Here is a 17,427-nt window from a genome sequence, read left to right on the forward strand (position 1 = left end):
GTGTTGTCCAGGGATGTGGGCAGGCACCAGAATGGGCACTCCGGCGGTCAGGCCTGAGTCATTTCGCGGCTCTGCACCCAGAGCAGGGGCTGGAGCCAGGACAGTTAAACCACATAGCCCAGAACTGCAGGGGAGACATGAGCTATGTGCAGAAAGTAAACATCTGAGGCAGACGAGAACCAGAAATATCCCTTAGAGCTGTCATCAGCTTTAGTGGCCGAGCTCTGTCACAGTCACTCAGGGTGTGGTGGGTAAGGGAGGCAGAGGAGAAGGTACAGCGCTGACCTCGGGCACACAGGGCACAGACACATGGGGAGGGGGCGTGTTACACAGCGGAGAGGAGAGATGAGGCTGATGCCGACCAGGACCAGGAGCTCACACCTTGTCTCCCTCTTTCTCCTCTACGGAGCCTAACATCACAGTACAAACAAGGAACAGTAAAAAAAAACTTCCATTTTGCAGGAGACATTAGATGTATTTCAATCCTACCTGTGTAAAGTGTCTGTTGCTCAATCCATCCACCTATATACATATTTGTGTGTATGTAAGAGAGGCATTTGCAAAATTTTGCTTGTTTATTCCCCCACTGTTATTGGAGCAGACAGAACAAGATAGATGAGGCACTTTGTGTTCATGGAGCTTACTTCTAAGCCAAGTCATAAGTTGGAAAATGGGAACAGATTGATACCAGATGTATAAAGTGCTTTGAAAAGATAAAAATAGTATTGTTCACCAACATTTTAACAGTGGCTATTTATCAAAGGCAAGTCACTGGGTTAGTTTTATTCTCTTTCTTTGAACTTTTCTGTGTTGCCCAAAATTCATTTTTTCAGTGACAGTGACCCTTAATGAGCCCATCAGCTTTTTGTCACTTGACACAATCTCCAAGATGAGCAACCATAAGGAGGAAAGATTTATTTTAGCTCACAGTTTCAGGGTTCCATCCATGGTCAGTGGCCTCTTGCTTTGGGCTGAGGGAGGAGAGGGCTGTGCCCTGGAATTCACCTCCAGACCCCACCCTATGGCCATCCTTCCTTCTGCTCTACCGCCTCATTAAGCTCCATCACCTCCCCCTGCTCCACCGGCTGGGACCAGGCCTGTGACACACGGGCTTCGACCTCAACTACAGGTCCCTGGGCCCAACCCCAGTGCCTGGCTCCTCCTCACCCGTCTGTCGCTGGGTCACCCTCCCTGGAAGTGGAGCTTCCTCTTTCCCTGTTTTCTCTTGACGGGAAACACTGCCACTCTCAGACTCTGTGCATTTCACCTGTGACAGTTTATAAATTACCTATTCACTTGATTGCTTGTAAAACTCATGCAAGCTGCACAAGAGCATGCCGTGGGAGGATGCCATTCTATTTGACAGTGCATAGCACAGGCTGGCAGAGTTGGCATTGTGAAATGTGAACACGTGGACATGCACAAGTATTTTGTTAACAAAGCATCTGTGGTTGGCCAGGCTCAGAGGTGTGCACCTGTCATCCTAGCACTCTCCAGGGCTGAAGCAAGAGAACTGCAAGTTCTAGCCCAGCCCAAACAATTTAGCAACTGAGAAAGACCCTGTATCGGAATTTAAAAACAGGCTGAGAGATTGGCTGGATGTGAAGGCCTGGGTTCAGTTCCCACGCAGAGAGAGGGAACAGAGCGCAGGCGGTGAGCAGCATACCAGCTTGGCACCAGTTCTGTCTGTCTGCTCACTCTCTGTCTCCCAGGGGTGGTCTGCACTTTCACCTTAGCAGGAGAAGGACGCAGAGGGGTTGTTGTTAAAGTTTTTACTTTTTACTGGTACGGGTTCGCTCTACATAACATTTACATTCCCAGTGAAAGTAGTTACGTGGACCACACCACACCGTAATTCTCTTTTTGGCCTTCCCCCTCCCCTCCTTCCCCCTCATCCCTTCGTCTCTTTCCATTTGAGAAGGGTCTGTCTTCTTACTTCCTATTATCTTTTATTTTGCTCTTTATTCATACTTGGGGTTTCTCATAGAGCAGAAGCCGTGCAGTGTTTAAATTTGTGTGTCTGGTTGGTTTCACTTCACATTATGTTCCCATAGTGCACCCATTTTCCCACAGATGGCTGACGTTTAGCCTTCTTTGTGGCACAGTAGTACTCCGTGCTGTATAAACACCATATTTTGCTTATCCGTTCGTCTGCTGTGGACATACTGGCTGCTTCCAGCGTTTCACTGGTATGAGCCGTGCTGCTGTGAAGATGGTTGTGCGTGGGTCACTGAAATGCAATGTCTTAACTCTAGGGAAGACACCTGGAGGAGGACTAGCTGGGTTGAACGGAGTTTCTGGTTTTAGCGTTTTGAGGAGCCACCATACTGAGCTCCACAGTGGTTGCACTAGGCTACACTCTCACCAGTAACGCAGAAGAGTTCCCGTTTCCTTCGGGCTTTACCAGCATTTCTTACTGTGGATTACTTGGCAACAGCTATGATTTCTGGATAGAGATGGAATCTCAGTGCTGATTTCATCTGCATTTCTCAAACAGCCAATAGTGTGGAATGTCTCCTTGTGTGTTTATTCTTCTGAGAAGCAGTTTTCTTCCTAAAGATGTTGTCTCAAATCTCCGCCCAGGCTTACGTCCCCTGGGTCAGGGCAGAGTCCCAGGCCACACAGCCACTGGCTGGACAGCCGGGTTCCCAGCCAGTGCTCGGAGGAAGCAGCAAACAGTGGGCGGGGGCTTTGCTGGACCACTTGCTTATGCAGGGATTCAGAGTCAAAGCCCCTGGTGCACCCCGTGCAAAGAAGCAGCATCATTTCCCTCTTTTAGTGATTAAGTTGTGTGTATTTACCGCTGGTGGAGCCCTGGCCTGTGTTTCATGGTCTGTGAAGGGGGTGCCTCTTGACAGGTGTCCACAGTGAATGTATATCACTCTTCTGAGAAGATAGACAAGGCTGCAAGACACCCCCACCCTGTACATTAGTGCTCACTTGCTGGTGTGGAGCCAGCTGGACCACCTCAGAGCCATGAGCATCTCTTTGCCCTCCGGACAGTGTTGACTTTACCATGAAGCTGATTCCAGGCCCCTCACTTATGCGGGCCTTTTCGTAAGATTCCAGGGAGAACCCGGTACTGTGTTCATGGAGTCTGTTTGCATTTTTCTTTCTTTCTTTCATTCTCTATTTTTTTTTTTTTTTTTGTACCAAGGATGAAACTCATGACCCAGCACTTGCCAGGTAGGTGCTTACGCCACTGAGCTAAATCCCTGGTCCCTGCATTTTTCTTTAAGAGCATTCCCCACCAGGCATGGTGCTACACGCCTGTTGGTCCAGCTACTTGGGAGGCCGAGACAGGAGGACTGCAAAGTTGAGCCCAGGCTGGGTGGCTCAGTGAGTCTCTGTCTCTAAAAAAAGGCTGGGTTGTGGTTCAGGAATAGAGAGCTTGCCCAGCCCATGCAAGCCTTGAGTTCAATCCAGAGGTGATGGAGGTGGGAGGGAGCTTGAGGGGGAGTTAGAGAGAGGAGATGGTGAGGTTGGGATTCCCCCAGCCCTTACACTTCCTGCTTCACACAGTCAGGCCTGTGCAAGCTGTGCCCACCCCAGGAAGGGGCCCTCTTTGGGGTGCCCTGGGGCCACCCCTGCTGTGTGCCTACCTGCAAGGTGCATCTTGTTAGTGTGGTTTGCCCCTTTAGCATTGTTTTTAAAAAGAAATCCCCAGAAGAAAGCATCCCAGAAGACTGCAGCCCATCTAAAGAGGTGGTAGGAGGGAGGGAGGTAGCTTAGTGGCACAAGCACCTGCCTGGCAAGCATGAGGCTGTCAGTTTGATACCAAAAAGAAAAAAGAAACGAAAAGAGAGCGAGGCAGTAAACAGGTCCTTTTATGCCTCCCACGGAAGTGCATCTTCACTCTGGCTGTCTTGGATGTCTCTGAGCCTCTCATCTGTGTCAGAGCAGTCCCCGGGAACCCCTTTTCTCCAGCACTGGCCTAACAGGTAGGCAACTCCCCTGGGTGAGGGTTCACGAAGGTCACTAGCCAGGCACTAGACGGGGCCCCTGGAGCCCCCGAGAAGGCCCCTTCCTGGGGTGAGCCTGTCCTCCCCTCCCTCTTCCCACTGCCTGTGGTCACCACCTCCTTCCCTGTCCTAGTGCTTGGGACCAGTCTGGAGCTTTCCAGCCTGGCCTTCTCCCTATGTCACGTTCCAGCAGGGCTGCATTCACCCTGCACGTGAGGAGCCCCGTGGCTGGAATTTCCTTGAACCTGAAGATTCTTCTATTGGTTTCACTTTTAAATCAGGAAGTTAATCTTTAGTCCCACCTGGCAGGGAGCTGGGCTGCCCATGGGGAAGAAGAGAAGGCCGGATGCAAATATGTGCAAAGGTGGCCTTCCACATTTAGCTGCTGGAGCGCAGGGCATCTGAAACTTGCTTAGCCCAAATCGGTGATCCCTGTTGTGGAAGTTGAAAATGTAGCCCACATAACCTACTTTTGTTGTTTTTATGTCTCTCTCTGTCTCTGCCTCCTCCCATTTTTGGCAGTACTGGGGATTGCCAAATCAGATGTAGGTCAGTGCAAAGGCCCTGACTTTGCACTGACCTACATCCCCAGCCTTTTTATTTTACTTATTTATGTATTTGCCTTTTTTGAGACCGTCTCGCTACGCAGTTCAGGCTGGCCATGAGCTCACTTTGTAGCCCAGGGTGGTCTCAAACTCACATCGATCCTCCTGCCTCAGACTCCAGAGTGCTGGGATTACAGGTGTGCACCACCACACTCGGCCTTTTTATCTTTATTTTTAAAACAAGGCCTCATTAAGTCTCCAAATTGCCCAGGCTGGCTCAAATTTGTAACCCTTCTGCCTGTGCCATCCCTGAGTGCTGGGATTACTGGTGTGCATCACCATGCCTGCCTGTCTTTCTGTTTTAAAGGCCTAACGGTGTGTAAGGCCTGGGTTAGGTGGCAGCATCCCCACCCAATCCATAGGAGGCTCCTCATAGGGTAAGGAGGTGGGGCTTAAATGAGAGAATGAGACAGTTCATGGGGAGCACAAGGGGGAGCAGTCATGGTTGTTCCCTTCTCTGTCTGGGCTGGGGTGACCCCTGGGGTTCCGAGTGTCTAAGGTGATAGCTGTGCTAACCTTTCTTCCCCGGGCTTGCGTGCCTTTTAACTTGAAGGCACACACTCAGAGGCTTTGCTGTTTCAGGCAGCCAGAGTGGCAGTCTTTATTTTGTCTGTGGTTTTATTAATTACTTCTGAGTTGGACCGCCATCCTTCCTAGTGTGCTCCGACAGATTCTGTTGCTTCTACATTGTTTTCTCCCCGTGACTTGATTTTTATTATTTAGCCACCCACTCCATCTGGAGTTATCTTGGTTTATGCTCTGAGGTATGGCTTTAGTTTGCCTTGTTTCTCATTGTCAATCAGTTATTCTCCAACCATTCATCAAATAATCTTTGTTTTTTTTCTCTGTCGTAACATCTTTATTGTGTGATAAATGCCTATATTTTATGGAGGCCCTTTCTGAGCTTTCTATTTTGCTTTGCTGAACAAAAGTCTGCCTATTTTTGCACAGTTGTGTTTTAATACGTAATAAGACTATCTCTTTCTTAATTCTTAGTTATTGGGGAGAGGGGTAAAAGAATCTAAAATATGTTCACCAGCATATCTTTCCAGATGAGTTTTTGAGAAATATTAAAAATTCTAAGAAACACACTCTAGAAATTTTTAACTGAAACCATAATACTTTAAAAGTTAATTGGATAGCTGGGTGTGGTGGTAGAGGTCTGTCATCCCAGCACTTGGGAGGCCAAGGCCAGCCTGGGCTACATAGTGAATTCAAAGCCAGCCTGAACTGTATAGTGAGACCCTGTCTCAAACAAACAGATAATATCCTAATCTTTACAATATTATTTTTATCAGTTTGGAACAGTGCTAGTCTTTCTACTAATTCAGCTGGTCTTAGAGCTTATATGTGCTGTTGAAGAAAATGAGTGATATGTTCATATTTGGATTTTTAAAAAATTTTTTGAGGGTCTGGGGTGTAGCTCAGTTGTAGAATGTTTGGACAAGGACCTGGGTTTGATCACCAGCACCACAAAAAATAACTAAAAACCATTTATTTCCTTTTATGTAATTGGAGATGGAAGCCAGGGCCTTGCACATGTTAGACAAGTGCTCTATCACTGAGCTGTAAATCCTTAGCCCTTTTTATTTTAAAACAGGGTCTCACTGAGTTGCCTGAGGTGGCCTTGAGTTTGTGATCTGCCTGCCTTAGCCTCCTGAGGAGCTGGGATTGCAGGCATGCACAGTTATGCCCAGTTTACATTCCTCTGCCTCCTCCTCCTCCTTTTTTTTTTTTTTTTTTTTTTTTGTGTATCAGGAATTATCAGGAATCAAACTCAGGACCTTGTGCCCGCAGGCGCGTATTTTGCTGAGCTACATTTCTTAACACAGAGACCCCCCCCAAATAAGTGTCCCCCTTTTTCTACTTTGTATTTTAACAGGGACGTTAAAAACTTCCCTTACATTTCACACGCATGTCGTTTCAGGACCAGTATGTGATAGTTAACAATCACTTGAGGAGCTGTAAGCTGGAATTACAGGAGGTTTCATATTGCATCCTGGGTTGCTTCTTAGCTCCCTTTCCTTTTTTTATAATCTTCCAGAAATTGAGAATTATTTGTCATAAACATGAGTTACTGTAATCACATCCCTCCAAATCCCCAGAGCAGGGGTTCAGGTGAAGTGACTGTCACGATTTATTTCGGGAAGCTCTGTGCGGTTTTGTTCTCTTCCTCCCACACCCTCCTGCCAGTGATGCTCTGCTGTTCCTGCAGCTGCCTTCCCAATCTGCTGCTTTCCAGCTTCCCAGTCAGTTTCCTGTATCAAAAACGGGGACCTGTAGTCTCCTAACTATATTCTGCAGTGAGAGAGAATGTGTGGCGTGAGGATGACCTCAGATAATCTAGGGGTGTGTTATTGGAGGATGTGTTATAAAAATGAGGGAAATTTATTTTATTTTGAAGGTGAGGTAGAGGAGAGGGAATAAAATGGCTGCAGGAAAAGAATATTATATTTCCTAAGTTTCTTAAACCCCCTTTTAACGCACATCTTCTCTACCCTTCTTCCCCAGCCAGGCCAGAAAAGGAAAAGACACACTTCACATTTAGAGTAACCTCCCTTATTAGAAACTTAAATGCATAAACTGTTTAGAGGAGGTTTTGTGTAGTTTTGGCCGAGGTCTGTGTGTGAACCCCTGGGATGTGGAGGGGACTCCCTTCCTACCTGCTCAAAAGCAATCTGAGTTCCACAGAAGAGGGCAAGAGGTGCTAAGATCAGTATGCGCCCTCCCAGAGCTCGGCCTCACTGTCTGCTAGGCTCTGTGCATGCCGTGCTCTCATTGGGCCAGAAGGACTGAACACAGCTACTAAAATAGAAGTTATTTCTAAATTTAAAGATTTCTTGCTACTTTAGGTGGATCTTTGTGCTTGTTTTTGGTTTACTTGTTTGCAGCACCTGGATTTTTGGCAGTTACGAAGAATGAGGGGTGATTTGGGGCTTGCTTTCCTCACTTGGAGTAAACAGAGTGATCTCTTGCTTTGTTTATGCCTTTTGCAGTCAATGGCTGCTTCTCCCATCTTAGTATAAAGAACTAGAGTGAAGTTCTTGTTAGTGACATAGGCATGGTATGTGCTCAGGCAGGACCTCCTAGAACCAAGTATCCAATGACATTTGTTTAGTATAAACATAAAATTCTGCCGTGTGACAGGTCTGCTGTGGGTCTGATCCGTGACCTTGGGGGAAATCAAAATTTACTTTTGTGATACAGGATTAAGTAGATCAGAGGGTCAGTGGGACAACGGTTGTTCACCAGAGCAGAGCCTGGACAGATGGGTCAGCAAATGCCATCAAGATCCCTGTTCATCTTTCTGGAGCTCTGCAAGACTATAAACTGAGCTGGGCCCAGTGGCACTCAGGAGGCTGAGGCAGGAGGATCAAGTTCAAGCCCAGCCTGGGCTTAATGAAATCCTTTCTGAGGGGCTGGGGGTTTAGCACAGCTGCATAAGCGCCTGCCTTGCAAGCAGGCAGTTGAGAGTTCGATCCCCTGTACCAATAAAACGAAAAAGACGAAGAAAAAAAAAAAAAAGGAAAAGAAATCCTTTCTGTAAATACAAAATGCAAAAAGGGCTAGTTCATTGTGAAGGCCCTGGGTTCAATTTGCAGTACCCCTTCCCTCAAAAAGTATAAAAAGTGGACATGTGTGACTTCTCTCTTTTGAAAAATTAGAAAGGAGCTTCTCTGCCTTCAGTATATTCTTCCTGCCTCAGTGTGCTGCGGGACCTTGCTCATGTGTGACCAACTGTTCCACTGCTGAGCTATCCCCCCAGCCTGCTTTACTCTAGCATCATCTTAAGTGTACGCTCCTGCAGCGGGTGTGTTTGGGCAGTGGACAGCAGACTGCAGTTCTCCGAGTGATTATAGCCTGCAGGTCACAGACAGCCAGGATAGCATCTGTCCTCCCGCGGGCAAGGCTAAGCTGCTGTTAGTGGCAACGTTGCCTTGCAGATCAGCACATCTTCCTGGGCGGGCAGCAAGGCAACAACAGTTCTGAACCGCAGAGCAAGGTACTGCTCCTAGTCGTGACTTGGCAGCCTGTGCCAGGACAGGAAGCCGCCACCGCCTGAGAACAGCTGGGGGATTTGAAAGCTGCAGACTGGCCGGCAAGGCGTTCCGCTTTTTTTGGATTTATAGTTAAGAGACTGGGTTATGCGGTTCCTTCTGGCACTAATCTGCTGTGTGCCTTCAGGCAAGTAATTTGCCTTTTCTGCTTCAATCCCCTGTCACCAAATAGGAATGATAAAAACAACTTCAAAGCAGGGCGTGGTGGCGCGCACCTGTAATCCTAGCATTGAGGAGGCTGAGGTAGGAGGATTGCTGTGAGTTCGAGGCCAGCCTGGGCTATGAAGTGAGTTCAAGGCTTGCTTGAACTGCAGTGAAGCTGTCTCAAAATGACCAAAAAAAAAAAAAAAAAAAAAAAAAAGCAAAAACAAAAACCAGCTTTTTTCAGAAAGTCATCCATTGGAGCATGGGGGAGCTGCTGAGGGTTCACTGAGACACCTAGACATCTTTGCCTATTAACTGTTTGAATTTCTGATGGGCCTGCACTTTTGTAAGCCCTTCAGAGCTGCCTGGTAATTCTGTTTACAGCATAATTAATCTGTCATTTTATTTTAGTTGAATTAGTTGTGTATTTGGCTTATCAAATTCTCAGGTTATTAGAAAATAGATAAATCACCCAGGTTTTTCGGTGCTCCTGACCTTTCAGTTTTCTCAGTGGTTTCTTTATGTGATTCCCTCAGGCCATCCTGGCCCTTCCTGTTCTCTTCCTGAGAAAAACCACTGAGAAGGAAAGAGTTATTTTGGCTCAGGGTCTCAGAGATCTCAGTCTGTGGTCAGTGGCTGCTTGTTTTTATGCCCCTGCATGAGCAGAAACATAACAGCGGAAGGGCCCAGCAGAGGAAAATGCCTGACCTCATGGGGCCAGGAAACAGAGGAAGGGTCTGAGGACCAGCTGGTCCACCTGTTTCCATCCCTCCCAATAATGCCATCAAATTATGATCTCAACAGTGGATTAATCCATGTGATGCAGTTAGAGCTCTCATCATCCAGTCACTACCCCAGGAGCCCATCAGCCAGCACCCAAGCTTCTGTTACATGAGTTTTGGGGGACATTTTAATCCAAAGTATAGCATCTTTCTTGTTTCACTGGTAGTCAGAAACAGCAGTGATTTTCTGTTCCTTCTGTTGTGAAAGTATTCCCTTGCACTTGAGTTGCTCAAAGCGCTGATCCTTATTGAACAGGTGGAGCCAAGGAGAAGAGCATTAGTTCCAACCCTGTTGATAACTGTGAGAGGAGCTGCGTCTCTTCTCAAAGCAGTTTGGGGCCAGGAGAACCACAGTTTCGCAAGTCTGCCTGTCTCTGCGCCTTCTCTCCCTGCCTCCACATTGTTGCCTGAATGATCTTAGCTCTAAGTGCCAGAGTCACTTGCTTGTTCCGAAGCCTGAGGACTGCCTTTGCTTGTCCATGCTCCGTAGGCCAGGAAAGCACACCAGGGCTTTGGTTTGCCCTGCAGCTTCACCAGGGTGAGAGCAATTTAAACTAGAAAGCACATTTTTAATTTTGGAAGGTTTATGAAATCCAGAATTTCAGTTTTGCTTGAAAGATTGTCAAAAGGCAAAACTGAGTAGCAGGAACTATGCAGGGGTGACCGTTAGTCAGGGCTACCACCCAGGTCTTTGCACCTGCTCCACCAGCTGGGGAGCCACATGTGTTTGCTCCCCTATTCCAGGAAAAGTTACAACTCATTCACAGGTACACAGAGTCCTGCACAGTCAGCTCCACCCCGTCCCCCATCTTCCTGCCCCCCATCTTCCTGACCCATCCCCTCAGTATATGCTACTAAAAAGACAGTGCTTTGTCTAACTGAAGGTCTAACAAGGACGGCTTCATCTAAAAAGAGACTACTGCGCTGGAGTTTTGCAGTGGCAGATGGTGATGGGGATCAACTCCAAAGACAAGGATGAGTGGGACTGAGAGCCAGGGTAGGCACAAGGCTGGGCTCTGCTGCAGGGTTAAGGCAGGATTCTGGGTAAGCTAGCATGCTGGAATTCTTGCTGCAGGTGGGCTGGGTGAGAGATGAGGCCCGGGATTCTCACCACTCACCTGCACTGATTCTCAATGGAATGAGGCTGTGCTAGGACAGCTGCTGAAGCACGGGGTCCAGGCACGGAGGGCTGAGTGGAGCCTGACTAGCGTTAGCTGCTGGGGTGTCTTTGTCACCTGTTCCAATTTGGTTACTCGGAGAGTTTTTTTGTTTTTGTTTTTGTTTTTTTTTTTTTCTTCTTATGTTTCCCCATTCACAATACAGACAAGGCACAAGGCCTGGGCTGAGGTGTACATGGGGCAGGTTTACTCTTCCTCCTTTTTCTATACAGTCAGTGTAAGAACACTGCCTGTGGTAAGCACCAGGAGGCACACTCGGAGAGTTTTTTTCATCTTTAATCCACAAGACTCATCCTGCACATCTTGCCGGCCCACGGATTAACTGCAGGGTATATGCCTGGCCTGGCCACCATTTAGGGAGTTGCTGTTTATTTATTACTTACTTGTTGGAGGTGGGAATTGAACCGAGAGCGTCATGCATGCTGAACTTTCGCTGGACTACAGAGCTGCACACCAAGCCCCCAAAGAAGTTACACTTTCGGTTTTCTTGGTGTATTGATCCAGAACTTCTGGGAAGGACAAGATGATGCAAAGACAGGGAGAGAACAGATGCGGCCTTTCTGTGCTTACGGTCATTTTCATAACACCTCTTCATTTGATTAATTGGTTGTGTGTTTTCAGACATTCTGCTCAGAGAAGTTTAGGTTGTTTTACCTTGTTTAGGATAGTTGTTGTCAGACATTGCCCATTATTTCCCAGAATTAGAGCAAAATTGGCACATCAGTTAGTTTCCTTATTATACTTAGGGAAGACAAAACCAGTTGAAGCTATGGGGTGAGTTCCTTTGCTGCTGTTCACACAAAGTCCAAGAACTTCCAGAGCATTCTTCTACAGAAAGCTGGGCATTTGTCCTCTGGTTTCAGGAACTCATTGCCAGAGTCAGACCAATGTTGAGGCCATCATAAGATCTGGGTTCTGTTTTTGTCAGTGCAAGACCTGAATTCCCCTGGAACAGCCAGGTGAATTGGTGACACCCCAGTCAAACTCACAAGGACTCTTTGTTAACTAGAACATTCATTATTTTATACATTTATTGAACACCTGTTGAACGCATCCTAATCTCTAGGGAAACAAAAAAATGCCTCATATGTGGGACATGCTTCCTGATCTTTAGAATTATATGGTCCAGAAAATGAATGTGTAAATAAATATGTTGCATATATTGTGCTAAGTGTGAGTGGCCTTACATCCCAGGTCTGCCTAAAACAGCCCTGGTAGGTGCCTGATGTCACGATTAATAATACTGTCTACCATTTTTCAGCTGGAAAAGTCACAGTAATGATCATTAGGCATGTTCAGGATATAGGAAGGGTAACAAACAGGAAGAAAGCAGCCTTGTTTCCCAGAATAGACTTTGGAGCTGGCTATGAAGGAAGTCTGGGAGCTCAGGGTGGGAGCCAGGGATGTGCAAAAGGAGATTGTTTGAGGCAACCTTCAGGTGGTTCAAGTTGGGCATTGTTTCCCAAATTTACCTGTGACAATTCCTTCAGGGCATTTAGTAAACATTCTTCTGATCTTGGCAATTTGGATTGGCATTCTTTTGTGGCATGGGGTAGGGGACTGACAGTATTTGAACCCAGGCCTTTGCTTTGCCACTGAGCTAGAGCCCATCCCCAGCACCTCCTCCTTTTTTTTTTTTTTTTTTTTTTTTTTTTTTTTAGGAGACAGGATCTCACTAGATTGTTAAATTGTTCCTGCCTTAGGCTCCCAAATTCTGGGATTACAGAGATGCACCACCACATCGGCCTAGAGAATATTTCATAGGGACCTTAAACACACACACACACACACACACACACACACAAAGACTCTGCCTACTTTATTTCTAGAACACACTGGACGTTTGTGTTTATCTCTGGGAAGAAGCTGAAATGAATTCTAAAGTATTTAGACACTTCAACCAGGTCTTGTTTCAGATAGAACCCTGCTCTTTCTTTTGTGGTAGGATTCATGCCAACGCTTCTATTTTGGCTTCTGTTTTCATAATTGAATGTGTGAGACAGTTAGGATTCCTTGGCAGCAAAGTGCTGAGCTCTTTCAGAGGAGATGGTCAGTCTTTTGCAAATGTCAGCGTCACCTTGTCTCCAAATTTTGGGGCTGCTCTCCTTGTGGGAATCTCTGGCCACTTTTGAGTCACTGCCACTTTGGAAAATGACAGCAGCACAAGAAACACAGGACTTAGGCCAGGCAATCCTGGGATTCGGTTTTGGAGGCTGAGGCAGCTGGTTCTCTTAGAAGTGAGTGCCCAGTGGATCTGAGAGGGGCGATCCCCAAACGGAACCCCGATGGAACATGACAGAACTAGGCTATTTGCCGTGCTTCTAAACACAAGGAAGTTTTCATTCAAAGGCTGCCGGCCCCAGGCCTAGTGGCTCACTACTGAACTAGCAAACAACGTCAAAATCCAAAGGCCTAAATCGTGGAGAGAAAGCCTCAAAGAGGAGGACGAGGAGCGCTACCCGTCCCCGGGGAGCCGTACATCCATCCTCCCGGGCGGCAGGTGAATTCCGGTCTCTGGCCGCTCTCGTGGCGGTGCTGGGGGGCGGGGGTTCCCAAACCCCCGAGCCCTGAAGACCGCTCGGCCCACATCCTCCCGCTGCGTCAGGAAGCCGGGGAATCGCCGTGCCTGCAGCCTCCGAGTCGTGTGTGCGTGTGCATGTGAACGAGGGGCTTCTGCACGGTCCGGTGTCACCACGCCACCAAGAGCTGCTGCACAGACCAACAAACTTGACACCCGCGCCCGCCGCGCTCGAGCTCCCGCTGGGGCGCCGCAGCCGGAGGTGCAGGCGGGAAGCCCCGGGCCACCGTCCGGACGCGACCAACGTGGCGCGGCGGGGTCGGAGCCGAGCGCGCGCCGCCTCAGAGTCCGCGCCTCCCCCCGTCCGCCCTCACGGGTGGTACGGTCTGAGGGGGCGGGCCCGCGCCGAGCTCTCCCAGCTCCTCAGCGGGCGGCGGCCAGAGAGCCGGCGGCTCAGCGTGAGGAGGGCGCGCGGCGTGCGGGTCTCGACGGCGCGCGCTGAGCCACGTCCGCTCCCGGCCGCCGCGCGCCCGGCGCTGTCATCGTGCCCTCCATCTTGAAGGGGACGGCGCTGGCCTCGCCGGCCTGCCCTCGCGCCGGGCCGCGCCATGGCCTTCAGTCCCTGGCAGATCCTGTCCCCTGTGCAGTGGGCCAAATGGACGTGGTCTGCGGTGCGCGGCGGGGGTGCCGGGGAGGACGGAGCCGCGGGGCCCGAGGGCGAGCCCGAGGAGGAGGACTCGCAAGCGGAGACCAAATCCCTGAGTTTCAGGCAAGTACACAGCATCCCTGCCGCGCCCGCCGCCGCCGCCATCCATCCTCCGCCCGTCCGTCCGTCCGTCCGTCGGTCCATTCTCGTGTCGCGGCCGCTCGGGGCGTCGCCGCCCGCTGCGCGCGGGAAAGTTCGGGATGTGCTGTCCGCCAGCTTGCGCCCCTTCCCGGTTTCTCCGCGCTTCCTGAACCCGGCCTGGCATCCGCAGCCCTGCAGCCCCGCTCGCCTGGCCGCGTTCTCTAAGCTGCGAACCCCTGGCCTCCGCGCGGCCTCAGCCGCAAGGGCGGTGACCGCCCGCCCGCCCGCCCGCCCGCCAGGCGGAACCCGGCGCCCTCGCGAGGGCAAGGCCCCCAGACGCGGCCGCTGTAAAAAAGGTCGCCCGTGACAGGCGCCTTTGGCAGCTGGTGGGGATGGTGGTCTCCGCTAAGCTGTCGCCATGTGATTGCGGAAAACAGGTGACAGTATTCTTAGCTTGCAGCCCACAGAGCGGCGGACAGGTAGCGGCCTACCCAGGAAAAGGGCATGGCTAGGACCATATGAATTTCGTAGTGGGCCGGTGTTGTTTTTTGCGGGGGAAGGATACGGGCGATCGAACTCAGAACCTTGCGCTTGCCAGGCAGGCGCTTGTGCTGCTGAGCTAAATCCCCGGCTCTAGTGTTCACTTTTAAGCTTATGGAGAACGGGTCTGGTGAGAAAAGGAGTGTGAAAGTGCTTTTTTTCTGGTGTCAGAGCGTTGACCTCAAAAATAAATAGTGCTGGAGAAAAAGCTCCTGAGGATGAATGAGATTGTGGGGAGCCAGGGTGTCAGACTGAGGAGTCCAAGACATCGGCATTAAAATACCGAGCGCAGTGACCTGCCGCAAGCCAGACTCTGCCTGGTATCACTGGCTGTAAAGTTAGGCAGAGATGCTGGACTTCAACCTTTATGGAGAGTAAAATTTAAAGGGCGTGCAAAATACCGTTGAAAGTGGTAATTCCTCATTTTTCCCCCTTGGCAGCTCGGATTCTGAAGGTAATTTTGAGACCCCTGAAGCTGAAACTCCAATCAGATCGCCTCTTAAGGAATCCTGTGATTCATCACTAGGATTGGCAAGACCTGGGGCCAAAACTCAAGGTAAAGAAAAACGTTGATTTTTTTTTTTTATTTGAAAGAAGGTGGAAAATTGTAATTTAGGGCCACTTAAAGGGGTTTAGATTGTTTCTTTGCTCTGAAAGGGCATTTTCAAATTTCCTGGGTTGTTTGGAAGGTTCTTCCTATTTGCTTTTTGTTTTTATAAACTGAGAAACATGTTTACAAAACAAAACATTCAGATGGTTTGGTGATCTGTGGTCTCTTCCTTCCCAAAATGCAATTTATGTGTTTACAATTGAGATTATCATTCTCAAAGCTCTCTGCTGGGCCCTTCCCAGCCTCTGAAAAAAAATGAAATCGCACAATGATGGACTTAGGTTTAGATTTGGTTTCACAGATCCCTCAAGCTAAGTTACTTTCTACCTGGGTCTAGTTGGAGATAACAATTACAGGTGAGGCCATGTTTTGGTTTTCGTGTTTTTGATTAGGAAGAATTTTAAGTGGTCAGTTCAAAATCGCTTACCTTTCCCTTTTCTACCCTGGAACACCTGACACACATACATATTCTCTCTTGTCTCTGCCCTCAGCCCAACCTTGAGCCCGCCCTTCACCTAGAGATACTTCTGCTGTCTTTCTTAATTTAGAAACCATTTTTTGGTCACATAAGACAAGTTTTGAGCAAAATTTTACCTGCTCTAATAGATTTTATTTGTTTATTCACTAAAGTAAACTGTGATTTAGCTGGCAAATCCACAATGAGCTAACATTTTGGAGGGAGATATGCCTTTCAGGGGTTAAAATGTGTATCTGCTTGTGTACTGTGGAGGATAAGAAAACAGGAGAAAGTGGACCAGGGAGTCTGGAGTGAAGACTTAAGAAGATGACCTGAGCAGGGACTCAAGACTGGTAGATTCCTGGGAAAGGGGCTGGCTTCCTCAGAGCCCTGAGAAAGGACAGCCTGCAGGGGGCAAGGCACTGGTGGGGGGAGGTGCTTGAGGCCCCACGGAGGCCATTGTGGCTGGAGAGGAGTGACTTGGCAGGCAGCTGGAGGAGCTGAGGTCGGCTAGGTAGTAGGAGGTCTTAGGAGGTCCAATCTGATGGTTTGGTTTTCTGAAACGGAAAACTTTACGGGGGGGGGGGTGTTTATTTTCTAGGGCTGTCATAACAATGCTATGAACAGAATGTCTTGAAACAGCAGAAATCAGTTCATTCACAGTTTGGAGAATATAAAATGCCCTCTCCAAAGTCTCTAGAAAGAATCCTCTTTGTTCTCTTTTAGCTTCTGGTGGTTAGTAACAATCCTTAGTGGGTTTGGCTTGTGATAGTCTGATTCTACTCTGCCTCATCACACAGGGGTCAAAGATCTTTCTTTGTGTATTTTTATGGTCTTCTTGTGAGGACCCTAGTCATTAAATTAGGGCCCACCTTAATCCAGTAAGGCTCCAAAGTTGTTATTTTCAAATAAGGGCACCTTCACAGGTACCAGGTATCAGGGCTTTAACATATCTTTCTAAACGATTTTCTTTTTGGCAGTGTAAGAAGTTGAACCCAGCGCTACCACTGAGCATAGCTTAACATAGTTTTTGACAGGCACAGTTCAGTTCAGGACAGAGGGCTTTAAACAGAGTTATTATGCTTTGATTTCCTCTTTGAAAGGCTCTCTGGCTATTATATGGAGAAGGGACTCTTAAGATGCATGGCCTTGTTATGTGATTTCTCTGTTCCACCGCCTGACACTGTCACTCTACAGTGGTGAGTAGAACCAGTATTCACCTAGTTACCTAATTGTGGGGGATTTTTTGGTCTGCATTTTGTTTTTTGAGACAGAATTTTGCTATGTAGTTTAGGCTGGCCTTTAACTCCTTATGTATCCCAGGCTGGCCTTAAACTTGAGGCAATCCTCCTGCCTGAGCCTCCGGAGTGCTGGTGATTTAGGAGAACGAAACTCCCAACCTACTAGTTCATGTTCACTAAAATCGAAGAATGAATTTTAGGAACAACAGAGGTTAAGAGCAGAACGTATTTATTGAAAGGAAGAAAGCTTCTGTCTGGAAGAGAGACACAGAAGGGGTCCCACGTGGAATGCGAAAGACTGTCTTTTCTAGGGACTTTTATAGAGCAAAACCACAAGGTGAGACAGGTCCAAGATGGGGAAAACATGACAACTCGCAAGGCAGACAGGCATGAGGTAGGACAGAACTACAGTCTACCAATAAGATTAATTGTTCAGGTAAAATTGATCAAATCAGGGACCAATAGGGAAGGTGAGTCAGTAGCAAGCTGTATGCTTGAAAAGCAATGACTTTCTGGAAGAGTGTTGGGACTCAAACTCCTGGCTT

General features: G+C 48.4%; 1 protein-coding gene and 1 non-coding gene across 22 annotated transcripts in view; one reads left to right on the plus strand and one right to left on the minus strand.

Moving 5' to 3' along the window:
* Positions 1 to 17,427, plus strand: part of Tacc1 (transforming acidic coiled-coil containing protein 1) — a 119,710-nt gene that overhangs the window by 38,787 nt on the left and 63,496 nt on the right. For 9 of the 21 annotated variants that reach the window (XM_063240280.1, XM_063240277.1, XM_023561974.2 and 6 more), the window contains one exon: positions 15,015 to 15,130. The exons of 4 other annotated variants lie outside the window; for them this stretch is intronic. Coding sequence is in view for 13 of the 17 variants with exons in the window: in XM_063240277.1 (XP_063096347.1) it covers positions 15,015 to 15,130 (116 nt within the window). In the remaining 4 variants the exon portion in view is untranslated. Of the gene's footprint in view, positions 1 to 3,724; positions 3,942 to 13,667; positions 14,017 to 14,457; positions 14,472 to 15,014; positions 15,131 to 17,427 lie in introns of those variants that run through there. 8 more of the 21 variants (XM_013144679.2, XM_003462871.4, XM_063240275.1 and 5 more) reach the window with 7 other exon arrangements.
* Positions 10,850 to 10,981, minus strand: LOC111754855 (small nucleolar RNA SNORA51). The gene has a single exon (XR_002789530.1). It is a non-coding gene; the product is annotated as a small nucleolar RNA SNORA51 (small nucleolar RNA).

This window comes from Cavia porcellus, unplaced genomic scaffold (assembly GCF_034190915.1).
Source record: "Cavia porcellus strain 051 isolate PalLab524CR breed Dunkin Hartley unplaced genomic scaffold, mCavPor4.1 scaffold_29, whole genome shotgun sequence".
In the NCBI taxonomy this organism is placed as follows: domain Eukaryota; kingdom Metazoa; phylum Chordata; class Mammalia; order Rodentia; family Caviidae; genus Cavia; species Cavia porcellus.